At 43.2% G+C, this 15,839-nt stretch overlaps 1 protein-coding gene across 1 annotated transcript in view; it reads left to right on the top strand.

The window, feature by feature from the left end:
• Positions 1-15,576, top strand: part of LOC138584212 (B-cell receptor CD22-like) — a 36,090-nt gene extending 20,514 nt beyond the window's left edge. The window contains exons 9-11 of the mRNA XM_069656387.1: positions 9,865-10,128; positions 11,465-11,649; positions 15,553-15,576. Coding sequence (XP_069512488.1) covers positions 9,865-10,128; positions 11,465-11,649; positions 15,553-15,576 — 473 coding nt within the window. The remainder of the gene's footprint in view (positions 1-9,864; positions 10,129-11,464; positions 11,650-15,552) is intronic.
• Positions 15,577-15,839: the final 263 nt, after the last annotated feature.

Genomic DNA, 15,839 nt, shown 5'->3' with positions numbered 1-15,839 from the left:
CACGAATTTTAAGGAACTTCACTTCACTAAACATCTTTCACCCCTCTGCTCAAAAGACCTGCCAAAAACGTAAGTTATCTGGCTTTTGTTTGAAACATAATTAATAATCCATTTTTATGTCATACAAGATTATAAAAAAGTGAATATTAGGTCTAAGTTGTATTTACGCTGAGAAAAAAATATCTTTACTTTGTGAAAGTTGGCAAACTTTCTGCTCCAGTGTTTGACAACTGTGTAAGTGTAATGTCATCAGATACCAGAAGTCTCTGACAATTCTAAAGCTGTCATTCAGTTGTGCTTTTTTACATTTTTTATGTCTAATATACAAGTTGCCTAAAACAGATTAAAGCTTTGTAGGAAAATAGAAAATGAATTGATAAAAGATGCGTGCAGCATAGCTTCCTGTTTTACCTTTTTATCATCACAATATCTTCTTCATCTTGTTAACAAAAGCAGCGTGTTGTAGCAATGACCAACTTTAGAACATTTGAAAATATGGCATTCAATAATGGCCTTAAATGACCTTATTATTAAAATCTGAGTTCATTTAGAATGAATTTTACTAAACATAAATCGGTACGTGTAATCTCCAGACTTTCTGCCTTTTCTGACACACAAAGATGGCTGCAGCTCTCACTCTCCTTCTCATTGGCTGTCTGCTGCAAGGTGAGTTGTTCGTTTGCATATGGCAAAATAATGTCATGCAATTTTATAAAATCATATCACTTTTTCAAAACTAGAACTTCACAGTACTAGTCAAAAATTCAAGACATGCTGCAGCGAATAGACCGCTGAGAGGCAAAATGTGTTTTGTGTGTGAACTTTATCTTTTGATGTTTAAAATGGTTATTTGTGATTCAAACATCTAGAAAAACTGTTGCTCATGTAATTTCTCATCAGTCTTCAGTAGTACCCACTTCTTCTTATTCAATGATTTGTTTGTTGTGTTTCAGGTGCCCTGTGTGGACAGTTTGAGGTCACTATGCCACAGACTATAGAGGTTCTGAGGGGATCCTGTGTGACCATCCCCTGCTCCTTTGACATAAGAGATGAACATCAATCAGACTTAGATAGCACATGTATAGCATTATGGAAAGATGGTAACATGTTCGTGTTTGACAGCAGCGCTCCACAAAAAAGTCAAATAACAGGAACGTTGACAGGTGACTTAATGAAAAAAGACTGCACCACAACCCTGAATAACATGAAACCTCCTCCCAGAAATAACTATTACTTCAGACTGCACTGTGGAAATAGGCTGAAATATGACTTTAGTTATAGAACCTTGAGCATTACATTCACAGGTAAGTTTCAAAGTCCTTAATTTACATTTCAGTTATTCACTTTCCATGTACTAGTTTGTTTATAACATTGTTTTGCATCAATTGCTTCCTGCAAAAACACCCCTTAAATAATAAAAGAGTTTGTTTACCTTCACACCAGATAATCCACCCAGACCGACTCTGAATCCTTCCACACTGAAGGTGAAGGAGGGAACCTCAGTGACTCTGACGTGCTCGGCTCGAGCTCCCTGTCTGTCCCTTTCTCCAACTCTGACATGGACCCCCGGCCTGGGTGAAGGTCAGGAGGCACTGCGAGAGAATCAGGACAAAACCAAAATCAAGACCTCTGTGGTGAAATTCAATGCATCACACCTCCATCACAAACAGGAAATCTCCTGTACTGCTGTCTATAAAAAACAAGATGGCAGCACTGAGTCATCTGTAAAGAGGCATGTGAGCTACTGGAGAAAACTGGTCGAAGAGCACGATTCTCAGACATTGTGAAGTTCATTGAGCGCCAGGTCAGAATCACTTCAGATCCAGTCTTTGGTGACATACAGGACACTTCACCTGTTATCAAAGGACCTATAAGAGCAAGCAAGTTACAGGTAAAACCGTCACAGGTGAAACCACAGCTGAGAAGAAACAGCTTTGCAACACAGGTGATCATTGAGGATAGCTGCAAAGCAGATGCTTACAAGAATGAGGATGGTGACAAGAAGGAAAAGGCTCAGAACAAAGTGACATCCTTTACCAAGACTGATTCTATTTCCTGCCTGTATTGTGATCTTGGTGGTCATGTCTTGGACCAATGTTTTAAACTGGGAAGAAAGACACACAGGGAGAAACTGGACTATCTAAAGGAGAAAGGTCTGTGTTTCAGTTGCTTGTGCACAGGACACTTGAGCAAGAATTGCGACAGGCGCATCACTTGCAAAAAGTGCAACCGAACGCACCCCAGTGTTTTGCACATTGGAGAGAAGGAAAGGGTTACTCAGAAGGATCAGAAGGATGGTGAGCAGAAGAATACTGAGCATTCAAAGACTTCTGATAGCTGTACAACATCCTCCGCTTGTGGTCTTACAGGGGCTGGCCACTGCAATGGAATTCTTCCCATCTTGCCTGTTAAGGTGAAGTGCTCAAAGGGAAACAAGGTTATTGAAACCTATGCTTTTCTGGACCCAGGGAGTACAGGAACTTTCTGCACCAGGAAGCTCATTGACAAGTTGAACATGGAAGGACGCAAATTCAAGATTCATATCCGCACCTTGGGCCATGATAACGCAGTAGAAAGCTCCGTTGTTGACAGTCTGGAGATTTCAGGATTTTCTGGTGAGTGCTTCTATCCACTTCCCAAAGTGTGTACCCAGAAAGAGATGCCTGTCTCTACAGCCAACATAATCAGTGAAAGGGAGCTGAGAAAATGGCCTTATTTACATGATGTAAAGATTCCCCACATAAAAGCTGATGTGGACCTGTTAATTGGCACAAACGCCTCCAAGTTGATGGAGCCTTGGGAGGTGATTAACAGTCGTAAAGGTGAAGATGGACCCTACGCGATCAGAACCCTACTGGGGTGGGTAATAAATGGTCCGTTACGGGGAAGTAACGACTGTGGAAGTGACCACCCTTCAGTTTATGCCAACAGAATCGCCATTGACAGAATTGAAGAACTGTTAACCAGCCAGTACAACTACGACTTCAATGAGCGAGCTTCTGCAGAACAGGAAGAAATGTCGAGGGAAGAAAAGAAGTTTGTGGAGATTATGGAAAGCTCTGCCCAGCTTCAGAACGGACACTACACGTTTCAACTGCCTTTCAAAGGGAAAGAGGTTTCGATGCCGAACAACCTCGGTGTTGCCATGCAGCGTGTTCATGGTCTGAAAAGGAGGCTTCAGAAAGACGTAAGCTTTCATGAGGAGTACAAGAACTTTCTTGCTGATGTCATTAGCAATGGCTACGCCGAAGAAGTGCCGCAGCATCAGTTCAAAGTGCCAACAGGGAAGGTGTGGTATATCCCGCACCACAGCGTGTACCATCCACGGAAAGGAAAGCTACGAGTGGTGTTTGACTGTGGAGCAGAGTACAAAGGGGTCTCACTCAACAGTCAGCTCTTGCAAGGACCGAACCTCACCAGCTCGTTAGTGGGAGTTCTTATGAGGTTCAGACAAGAACAAGTGGCCATAATGGCAGACATAAAGGCTATGTTCCACCAGGTTAAGGTGGCAGAAGAACACCGGGACTACTTAAGATTCTTATGGTGGCCACAAGGTAACCTGGAGCAAGATCTTGTAGAGCATCGCATGACTGTCCATTTATTTGGAGCAGTTTCATCACCCAGTGTCGCCTGCCTTGCTCTTAGAAAGACCGCTGAAGACAACCAGGCCAACTTTACAACAGAAGTGATCGAAACGGTCAACCGAAACTTCTATATGGATGATTTACTGAAGAGTCTGCCCTCTGAAGAGGATGCAGTCACCATGGTTAAGAACCTTACAACCATTTGCAGCAAAGGAGGTTTCACCCTCACTCAATGGATCAGTAACAGTAGAGAAGTGCTTCAAAGCCTCCCAGTGGATCTCAAGTCCAAGAACCTGCATGAGCTTAATCTGGACAGGGATAAGCTGCCGTTAGACAGAGCTTTGGGTTTGCAGTGGTGTATCGAGACGGACACTTTCAAATTCAAGCTGAAAGTCAAGGAGAAGCCGCCAACCAAGCGAGGCATGCTATCCATCATCAGTTCCATCTACGATCCATTGGGATTCCTGGCACCTCTCATACTCCCCGCCAAGCTGCTGTTGCAGGAGTTATGCAGGACAAAGTGTGATTGGGACGATCCAATACCCCCAGCTTTCCAGCAGAAGTGGAGCAAATGGCTGACGGATCTTGAGAAGGTGGCAGATTTCAAGATCCACAGATGTGTGAAGCCAGAAGGATTTGGGAGGACTGTCAGCGCCCAATTGCATCACTTCGCCGACGCAAGCGAGAACGGATATGGTACGGCTACTTACCCGAGGATGCAGAACATGGATGAAAGGGTTCATGTTGCCTTCCTATTTGGCAAAGCCAGAGTGGCTCCTCTGAAGCCTGTCACCATTCCCCGTTTGGAGCTCACCGCTGCCCTTGTTGCAGTACGAGTGGACAAGATGCTTCAATCGGAGCTCCAGCTTCCACTGAAGAAGACCTGCTTTTGGACTGACAGCACATCAGTTCTTAAGTACATAAAGAATGAGGACCGAAGATTTCAAACCTTTGTCGCAAACAGGGTAACCACCATCAGGGACAACTCGGAAGTCGAGCAGTGGAGATACATTCCCACATCTCTGAACCCTGCTGACGATGCTTCGCGTGGATTGAAGGCAGAAGATCTTGTGAAGCAAAGATGGATGGAAGGCCCGGAATTCCTACGGGAACCTGAAGAAACGTGGCCAACATTTCCTGTGGATACAAGTGTCACTGCTGACGACCCAGAAGTAAAGAGAAAACTGACGGTCAATGCAATACTTGTTGACACCAACGCCACATTGCAACTGATGACCCATTTCTCTGATTGGCAAAGATTAAAGGTTGCAGTTGCGTGGCTCATTAAGCTGAAAGGAACTCTGCTCAAACTGAGTAAGAAGAGAAAAGAGTTGGAGCTTGCAAACACCAGTGCTAATGGAGCGGCAAGGTTGGATGTGCAAAAGGAGATGCAAGCTTTCTCAACATCACTTGGGAATCAGAAGGTGACGCTGGAAGACCTCTTGGAGGCTGAGACCTCCATAATCGCTTTTTGCCAGCAAGAGAGATTCCCCATTGAATTTGCTGCACTAACCTCTGGCAAGCCACAAGTGCAGAGAAGTAGCAGCATCTTCAAATTGGATCCGGTTCTAGAAGGAGGACTTCTATGAGTTGGGGGACGGCTGAATAAGGCAGCAATCCCTGAGGACATTAAACACCCCCTCATCTTGTCAAAAGACCAACACATCCTCCGTCACATCCATCTACAGCTTGGACATGGAGGTAGGAATCACGTTCTTTCCGCTACAAGGAGAAAATACTGGATCACAAGTGGACCTACTGCAGTGAGGAAGATCATATCAAGATGCCTCATCTGTAAGCTCCATGGTGGAAAGACCGGTGAGCAAAAAATGGCAGACCTGCCAGAAGAGAGAGTGGTTCCTGATCTACCGCCGTTCACTAACATTGGCGTAGATTACTTTGGGACAGTTGACGTGAAAAGAGGGCGTGGCATTGTGAAAAGATATGGAGTAGTGTTCACTTGCATGACAAGTAGGGCCGTGCACCTGGAAGTGGCCTTTTCTCTTGACACAGACTCGTGCATCAACGCGCTGCGAAGGTTCATCTGTCGAAGAGGACAAGTCTCGCACTTAAGATCCAACAATGGCACCAACTTTATTGGTGCAGAAAGAGAGCTGCGAGAAGCCTTAGCCTCTTTGAATCATGACCGCATTGAAAGAGCCTTGTCCAAGAAGGGAATCAAGTGGAGCTTTAACCCTCCAGCTGGGTCACATCACGGTGGCGCTTGGGAGCGCATGATACGGATGATCAGGAAGATTTTGTGCTCTGTGCTCCGTCAGCAAACCTTGGATGACGAAGGGTTCCATACCGTGCTCTGTGAGGCTGAAGCTATGCTCAACGATCGCCCCATCACAAGGCTGTCAGAGGACCCCAATGACCTTGAGGCGTTAACACCAAACCATCTGCTACTCCTCAAAGGAAAACCAGTTCTCCCACCAGGACTGTTCGACAAAAGGGATGTTTACGCAAGGAGAAGGTGGAAACAAACCCAGTACATCTCGGATCTCTTTTGGAAGAGGTGGATCCGCGAGTACTTACCGCTTTTACAGGAGCGTCAAAAATGGAACCAGGAGAAGAGGAGTTTTATTCCTGGAGACCTGGTCATGGTTGTGGACTCCACAGCACCACGTGGATCATGGATGCTAGGAAGAATCCTGGAAACCTTCCCTGATAAGAGAGGTCTGGTACGTGTGGTTCGTTTGAAAACCAAAACAAACATCATTGAACGACCCATAACTAAAATATGCTTGCTTAATGAAGCTAACGAGTGATTGATTCCCATTTGAAAATGGGCTATATATTTTTATTTTCTCTTTTTTCTGTATTTATGGCTCATTTGAATTTGGTGTAATTGCTCGGGCAGACGTAATTAGGGGCTGGAGTGTACGAGCCATATTCATTTTGCTTTATTTTTATGTAATTGTGCCCCGTGCCACGGGGGGGCTGTACTTGCTGTGTGGCTCAGCTGACCTCGGGTCAGCCCAATCAGGCCATTTAACCTAGGGAAACCAAAAACACAGGTGTTGCTGAATTAGGAAGCAAACAGTTTTTCGACTGCGCTTATGTGCCTGTGAGGTTTGATGTGGTTAACTATTCGGTTTGTTGTTTTGTTACATGTATTATGAGTTAACGTTATTGCCGCTGTATGGAAAATAAACCTGCGAGATAATTGTAACTTTACAGAACTCTCCGTTTTGATATGTTCGAACGCACTGGGCGCACGTCTAAACTTAAATCCTCCGTATTAGCAACCAGTACTAGACGTTGTTTAGGACCTCGTCAGTACAGGAACTTTCGGCCCACCAGCAGTCAGCGAGACCGACCCCTTCATAATGAAAGGCAAAAAAACATCATCAGGTTTCCCCGGAAGAGACCGCTCAGAAGGGGAACTGAAACCGCTGTGAGACTGACCCAGTGAGCGTTCAGTTTTTAACAAATTAACAGCTTTAGGAGACCTGTTTCTATTGTTCAAGGCAAAACAATAATCAACAGTGTGACCGCGTTTCTTACAAAAAAAACAAACCCTGTCACTCTCCTTAGCCCCCACACTCTCTCGTCCCCCTGACTTCACGCCCCCATCCCCACTCGGCTGCTGAGGCACAGGGGGCCTGGGTGCAGAGAAACTGCGCCCCAGGGAGGACTGTGGTCTATCATAGCTGTCCCTATGCGTCAAAACGTACTCATCCGCAAACACTGCAGCTTCAGAAACTCTCCGTAACTTACGGTCATTGATGTGTGTCACAATCCGTTCAGGCAGGCGATTTTTAAAGTCTTCCACGAGCACCAAATCACGTAAGTTATCAAAATCAGAAATCTGCAGAGAACGACACCAGCGATCAAACAACACTTCTTTCTCATGGCCAAATTCCACATATGTCTGGTCATCTACCTTCTTAAGACGTCGGAACTTCTGGCGATATGCCTCGGGCACCAACTCATACGCCCTCAGCACAGCCGCTTTAACGTGCTCATAATCCAGGCTCAGATCAGATGGCAAAGACGCATAGGCATCCTGAGCTTTACCTGTGAACACACACTGCAAAAGTAAAGGACACACCTGCTTGGGCCACTGCAAGGTATTAGCGACACGTTCAAACAAGGTGAAATATTTATCAACATCTCTTTCATTAAAAGACGGAACAAAACGGATACATTTATTGATGTCAAAACCACTAGAGGAGGAGGAAGACGAAGATGGAGAGGACTGCCGCAGCTCCAGCTCTTTCAGACGAACCTGCCTCTTCGTTTCCTCCTCCATCTTCCGTACCTCTATATCATTACTCAACTCCTTCTCTTTCAAATCTAGACGGCGCATCTCAATCTCTAACTCCTTGAGACGGACCGCTTCACCCACATCTGAACATGCACCTGCACCCTTCACAGTCGCTTCACTCAGCAGAAGACCCTTCTCAGATAACACAGGCCAGAGTTCAGCTTTAATAGATTGCTTCTTCATCTGCCTAGACACAGGGATCTCAAGGAAACTGGCCAGAGAAATTAAATGCTCCTTAGTGCATGAATGAAACTCCTCTAGTGTCGGATGAGCGACAAATTCCGCAGCATTAAACTCCATGACGCGGAGAAAAAAAAACAAAACACCGGCTAGACAAAAAGGAAAAAAACAACAGCACCAAAAAAAAACACGGTGCACGAGTGCGCTGTTTAACAAAACACCAAAACCCAGGTTGTAAACACACAGCAAACCAAAGTACCATGAACAACAATGCCGACACACACGTCACAACGACACAGCTTGCACAATAATCACAACAAACAAGCCAAACACATGTCAGTGACAACAAAGGCACACCACAAAGTCACCCCGGTACGGCTTGTACAACCTGTAAAACAAACGGCACTCACGGTTGGAGTCTGCAAAAGAGAAGACCCAACATGAAACAGACGAGCCCCCAAATATGTTACGGCCCTAACGTAAACAAAAGCAAAGACTCGAACACAACAAGGCCAGTAACATATTAAAGGACGCCGACTCAGCACAGTCAATAACAAAGGAGTATTTATTTGATGCAAACAAAACGAACGAAGCCAAACACAACCAAAACCCGATAATTAAGCAACCCAGAACAAAACAAAAGAGGCAGGAGTTCCTGGCCAAAATGAACAAAAGGAGAGAAGAGACCCCAGACCAGCCTGCCACGACCGTCGCATCCGGGGTTCCTCCCGACTAAACTACCTAACCCAAAACTAATCTATAAAGAGAAAACAATAAGGACACGAAAACAGGACTACCAGGAACTCAAACCCAAATGAAAATAACAAAGCCCGGACGCTCTAACAGGCCGGGGAACTGACTTCAAATGCAAATCAGGGAAAACCACAAAAGACTGCGTGGCCAGCGCCACCTTCCCCCTCCGGCACCACACCTGCAAATAAGAGAGAGAGAGAGAGAGAGCCGCCCCGCTGCTGTCTCCTTTTAACCTGCTCAGGTGATTGCCAGCACCTGAGCTCAGGCAGAGCAGGGCAGAGACACACACACACACAGGGTACTGCTATTTGGCCACACGTAACAAGAACCTTGAGCATTACATTCACAGGTAAGTTTCAGAGTCCTTAATTTACATTTCAGTTATTCACTTTCCATGTACTAGTTTGTTTATAACTTTGTTTTGCATCAATTGCTTCCTGCAAAAACACCTCTTAAATAATAAAAGAGTTTGTTTACCTTCACACCAGATAATCCACCCAGACCGACTCTGAATCCTTCCACACTGAAGGTGAAGGAGGGAACCTCAGTGACTCTGACGTGCTCGGCTCGAGCTCCCTGTCTGTCCCTTTCTCCAACTCTGACATGGACCCCCGGCCTGGGTGAAGGTCAGGAGACACTGCGAGAGAATCAGGACAAAACCAAAATCAAGACCTCTGTGGTGAAATTCAATGCATCACACCTCCATCACAAACAGGAAATCTCCTGTACTGCTGTCTATAAAAAACAAGATGGCAGCACTGAGTCATCTGTAAAGACCAGTATCACAGCTGATATTTCATGTAAGTTCATTTTATAATTCATCTCTCGACTTGCTTTGAATGAGGGATAAAACAATCGGTCCTTTGATGCAACAGAAACGTATTTGTCAACCATTTTGATACGTTCAAATATGCCTCAGAAACAAAACTAGATAGTAAAGAATTGTACCCTCCAGACTGTTACATTTCTGATGCCTTGATGCCCAGATAAAAACATGGTTAATGTCATTTCATTCCACGTGTCTGATTACTTTTTACTTTTAAATAATACAAGGAATCATTTGTAATTTTTCAGTTTCACCCAAAGGGACCACAGTTTCAGTCCGTCCCTCTGGTCCCGTACAAGAAGACCAAAATGTGACTCTGACATGCAGCAGCAGTGCCAACCCAGCTGTAAAGAACTACACCTGGTACGGAGCTGACGGAGGCCGGGAGACGTCTGTTGGGACTGGACGTGATTTCAACATTAAAGCTTCTAAAGACAGCGGTGCTTTTTTCTGCAAGGCTGAAAATGATTTGGGAGCCGGGCAATCGAACAACACACAAATAGACGTTCAGTGTATGTATCATTTCAAGCGGTTTCATGTTCCTTTCACTAACAGTCTTACCCAGACATTTCTGTGCAACATCTGTTAAAATAAATCCATCTCAGTATGAGTTGCCCCCTCAACTTTAAATATTCTAGATTAATACTGGACATTTAGAAAAGCCGTTTTTTCAGATGCACTGCAAAAAAGGTTGTCAGTTAACTTAATCTGTCTTAACAATGTAGATATAATCACTTACAACAGACACTGTAACTACGGCTGTGATGGTAACCGCAGACCAGATCCCGTGTGTACAGTTTTGCTCTACGTCATTTTACTTTCGATAGTACAGAAAGGTACTGAAGCTTTAAAAGAAAACACATCTACAGTCAGATTTTCAACCTAAAGCTGCCGGGAGCAAAAGAGGGAGAGCAGCTGTGGTAGAGCGACATAGACAGGAAGATAAGAGAGCAAGCATCGTTAATGTAAATAAAGCGGCGAAACAGAAATATTAGAGAAATATTGTGAAGTCCCTTTCACGTCTCATAAAGATATAGAAGTTACCATAGTGTCTGTTGCAGACAGACAGAGAGCAGAGCAGAGAGACAGCCATGTCACCTTGGCGCCACGTTTTCATATAGTCTCGACCTACGGACTGTTGGCTGAGCTCCAGACCACTGCCCTGCGATTGACGTCCAGAAATGTCCCAAAAACAGAGGAATGATAACAACAATAGAAATACAGACGGCCGCAGTTAACCACCGAACCACACAGGGGCGTTAGTGTTTCACCTCAGAGAAATTCAGGACCGTCACAGCCCTCATTGTAACAAGTGCCATTTATTAGGATTGGGGGAAAAAATAGATTCACTTCATTTTTTCACTCAATATTTTTTTGCATGTGTTGTAAAATCATCTCACATGTTGCTACTCAGGCCATCACATCTGTGCATTCTGATTTTTGACTCAGACTGGGTGTGATATGTAAATACTGGACTCCCTTAAACACAGTATTTCACACAGGGGTCTTTGCGAGTAACAGTTTGGTTAAATTAAGGCACCAAAACTACTTGGTCAGTTTAAGGAGAAGATCATCGTTTGGGGTAAAATAATACATCAACAATGTATTTTGGTTTCACAGTGGACGCAGCGTCCCTGGGTAAAAGAGAAAATGCTTCCCTGTGATGGTCAGGGCGCTCACCAAAGTGTGCATTGCTCTGCCCTGCTGAAACACACCTATACATACACAGGGCAGAGAACAAACACATTGAATCATCAACCAAGTATTGGATAGTATCAAACTGGTAGATAAGCATATCGTCTGCGACGCCCTACGATTCATATTCATTTTATATAACTAATTTTTCAGATTCACCCAAAGGGACCACAGTTTCAGTCCGTCCCTCTGGTCCCGTACAAGAAGGCAGCATTGTGACTCTGACATGCAGCAGCAGTGCCAACCCAGCTGTAAAGAACTACACCTGGTACGGAGCTGACGGAGGCCGGGAGACGTTTGTTGGGACTGGACGTGTTTTTCAGATGAAAGCTTCTCAAGTCAGCGGCCCTTTTTTCTGCAAGGCTGAAAATGATCTTGGAGCTGGACGATCGAACAACACACCAATAGACGTTCAGTGTATGTATGAAATGCACGACGCTAAGTTGTATAAAACCTGATAGGTCTTTAGATTTATTCAGTGCACTGATTAACAAAGTAAGAGACTTTTTCACTAACTGCTTTATTCAGAAGTTTGAAGCCACTATGTTTGGGAATTCAAGATTTCTGTGGTGCACCCTGAGCTATCATCATGAGACACTTTTCAACCTACTAGTTAACCCTTTCCAACCTACAATATGCAACACGTCAAAACAGGAAACAAATCGGAATATAAAGTTTTCTGATTCAAAGTTGTTTAAGCCTCTTCTCTTCTTTCAGTTTCTAGATTGCTCCACCTCAGCAAGTTTTGTTAATAAGTGTGAAATCTTCTGGATTTCTGGAAACATTTATTAACTTATTTAATAAGTAATGGCAAATGTGATATTTTCTTTTGTTTAAAATCCTGAATAAGAAAAGGCCTGGAAATTATTTCTACTGCCACACTCATAATTGTAAACACCTATCATAAGCAGCGTCAGTGTAATCGGTCCCCAATGATGGAGGTTCTTTTTTTATAATAAAATTAATTCGACCTCATTCTAAAAATAAAAGTCATCCATTTGAATGATTAATTTTCCACAATGCTATAGCGTACTTGTTAATGAAAAAGTGAATGGCTTCAGTAAGGACTTAAGGGGTTGGAATTTAACACAAGATTAAAACGTTGTTTTATTTGTCCGGACTGAATTATTTACAACTTGTGGCAAAATGGGCATTTGCTGCTAATTTGTAGCTGAGTCAATGTTGCATTAGTATAACACTAGAACAGGGATATGATAAGAATATTATTGTATTTGTTATGACAGGTCCTGAGCAACTTTTTGGCCCCTACGGTGGAGTTCTGGTCCTGGCTGTTACTGGTGTGTGTCTCACGTGGAACATCATCTTAACATTCTGCATGTGTACCTCTGGTATGTTATTACACTGGGTTGCTTTTTGTATGAAATCTGCGCTGATCAAGATATTTGGTGTAAATATAAGTATCTTTTTTTATCATTTTATATTTTCTCTAAAGGAAACAAAGAAAGAATGTGAAGCCACAGGAGCAGGGCGATGGAACCTACATGCGGATGGATCACAGAGACAGATCTCCAGAGTATGATGTCATTGGCCCACGTCAAAAATGATCATTCAAACAAAAGTTCATGCTCTCTCACTCTGCTCTTTCTGCATTAGCTTAAATAATCACTTTGTGATGTGAGTGTGTTCAACATAAAACATGGATAACTACATATCGATTGTAAGTAAGTACTTTCCCAATGAAGCCTCTGATGCTCAAGTCTGGTTTAAACTTCATCAGAGACAAACTATTGATGCTAAATAAACCTTTTTTAGGTGGTGTCTGTGTCACGTTTGTAGGTATTAAAGCTCGACCGGTCAAGATGTGCGTGTTTTATTTAGAACATAAAGCAGATTTTAAATGAGGATATAAACATGTCTTTGTCATTAAGCCTTTCAAAGAGAACAAGATTAACATGGCACTGCACAAAAGAGGACAGTCCAATGACTGAATATATAGATGGACGACGCGTCTCCATCTGCTCTCACTGTACGAAAGTGATGCCAAAATAGCCCCTGTGATAGGCGCTGCCATCTTACGATGGTGACGTCATTTGGAGCCAAAGTCTGCGCACCAGAGATCGGCGGGTGGAGCCGCCCTAGCCACTTCCGCTAACCAAAACACAAACATAACTTACCGAAAAAACAGCAAGGATCCCGCATGTTGACATATTTAACAACAGAACAGCTTCTTTGTGTTGGTCTGAAGCAGACGTTTGCAGATATGGAAACTTCAATGACTGTAGTGATTGTTTTAGTTACGTCTCCTCTCGCCGTTCCTCCTCTACTCTGCTAATTCAGAACAGATCGGCTGCAGGAGCCGGATTTGTCAACAGAGCTGTCAATCATCCTTTTTACAGCATCAAATAACTCATTAAAAATAAACTTATCAGAAAAATGAACCCTTTGACACCAATCAGCAACTAAATATAATGACAGAAACCATGTTTGAGAAAATTGTATTTGACGTGTATTTTGATTTTACAGTTTGACTCGTGTCCCATCTGTTAACATGGAGGAGGCGGGCTTTATGACCTATACTGCAGCCAGTCAGCAGGGGGCGATAGAGAGGGTTTCGCTTCACTTTTAGGGAGCTGTCATGTCGTCCATCTTTTTCTATAGTCTATGGGACAGTCTCAAGAGTACAGTTTAAAGACAAAAAAAACTGTGTCAACTAGTGCTCAACCCACATATTACATATAAATCCGTATCTGTGTGTATCTTATCTCGACATACACCAATATAATGACTTTTTCTGTACAGAGCACATATTGCAAACAATGCTTTGTCATCACATAGTTTGTGCAGCAGATAGTGCCCCAACTCCAGTTTACAAACTCTCTGTACCGTCTGCAGCACATGTAGAAGAGCATCACAGACTGTGGTGCGCCCTACAACTGGTTGTTACATGCTCCCCCTTGGTTTAATTTTTAAAAAACATGGCATCTCTTACCATTTTTATGCGGACGACTCCCAAATCTACCTGCCGCTTAAGAGAAATGATAAGAGCTCCCTGATACCCCTACTAGAGTGTCTAAAGGACATCAAGGCATGGATGGCTTTTCATTTTTTAAAGTTAAATGAAGACAAAACTGAGGTCATGGTGTTTGGACCCAGTCGAGGCTGTGATGTCCCTCCTATAGACCTGGGCTCCCTGCAGTCATATGTAAAACCCATAGTCACAAACCTCGACGTCAACATGGACAGTGATTTAAACTTGATAAACAGATAAACTCGGTAGTTAAAACAAGTTTTTATCATCTGAGGCTTTTATCTAAAATTAAATCTGTTGTATCTTTTAATGATTTTGAGTGCTTGATTCATGCTTTTATCTCGACCCGTTTGGACTACTGTAATGCACTTTACACTGGCATCAACCAGGCCTCCCTCGCTCGCTTACAGTTAGTCCAAAACGCGGCTGCTCGTCTTTTAACAGGAACGCGCAAGCATGAACACATTACCCCCGTTCTCGCCTCCCTCCACTGGCTCCCTGTCCATTTTTTTATTTTAATTGCAAATTAAATGGTCGGGCGCCTCAGTACATCACAGACCTCATACACACCTACACCCTCTCAAGAGCATTGAGGTCCGCTGATCAGCTGCGTCTTGTCATCCCAAAGAGCAGACATAAGACCAGGGGTGACCGTGCTTTTTCAGTGGTAGCTCCTAAATTGTGGAATGAGCTACCCACCCACATCAAAATTGCCCCCACTTTAGATACTTTTAAATCTCGTCTTAAAACGCATTTTTATTCCTTGGCTTTTAATCCAGCATGAGAGTTGTGTGGTCTCTGTTTGTCTTTTATTGTTTCTAAATCATTGGTTGTTGTTTTGTGTTTTATGTATATTTTAGTGTTTTTATATGCTTTTATTTTATTGAGGTTTTTTAATCTTTTACTTTTTATATATTTATTTTAACATTTGAATTTTACTTACTTACTGTTTTTATCTGTTGTGCAGCACTTTGGTAACCTTGTTGTTTTTAAAATGTGCTATATAAATAAAGTGGATTGGATTGGTTGACAGTAAATAATAATGTTAATAAATACTCTTATTTGTTGAAGAAAGCAGCACTCTGAACACCTTTTCATCATACTGCATAATAGAGGCATGATCTGAAGAGGAAAGGTCCATTGTTAGACGTGCTCAAAAATGCACTATTTTGGCCCCCATATCGGTTTTCAGTCAATTTCCCCATTTAAAATGAGTATTGACACCCGTCTCCCATATCTGTGTGGCTCTAAGGTCAAGATCAACTCAGTGCCTTGATGATTATCTGCCAAGTTACCAGAGATGTTTCCCGGTAGTCGTTGTCGTCTGGTTCTTCAAATGCTTTGTTGTTTGTCACTTTAATTGTTTCTGTAATTAACTCGATATCATTGTGAATGAGGGTTTCCCCTCAATGATCTCTCCAGTATGAATAAAGGTTCATTGATTCCTGTGAAATTGATTTTAAGGTCCAAAGATGAGGAACATTGAAACAAAGAATATTTGTGAAGTTAAAGTAGGATCAGAACTGATGTGGCACGGAA

The sequence above is a fragment of the Semicossyphus pulcher genome, unplaced genomic scaffold, assembly GCF_022749685.1.
Source record: "Semicossyphus pulcher isolate SPU_LCO1_2020_fin unplaced genomic scaffold, fSemPul1.0.p SCAF_9, whole genome shotgun sequence".
In the NCBI taxonomy this organism is placed as follows: domain Eukaryota; kingdom Metazoa; phylum Chordata; class Actinopteri; order Labriformes; family Labridae; genus Semicossyphus; species Semicossyphus pulcher.
Note: the sequence above shows the minus strand (reverse complement) of the source record. Positions and strands in the feature narration are given on the sequence as shown.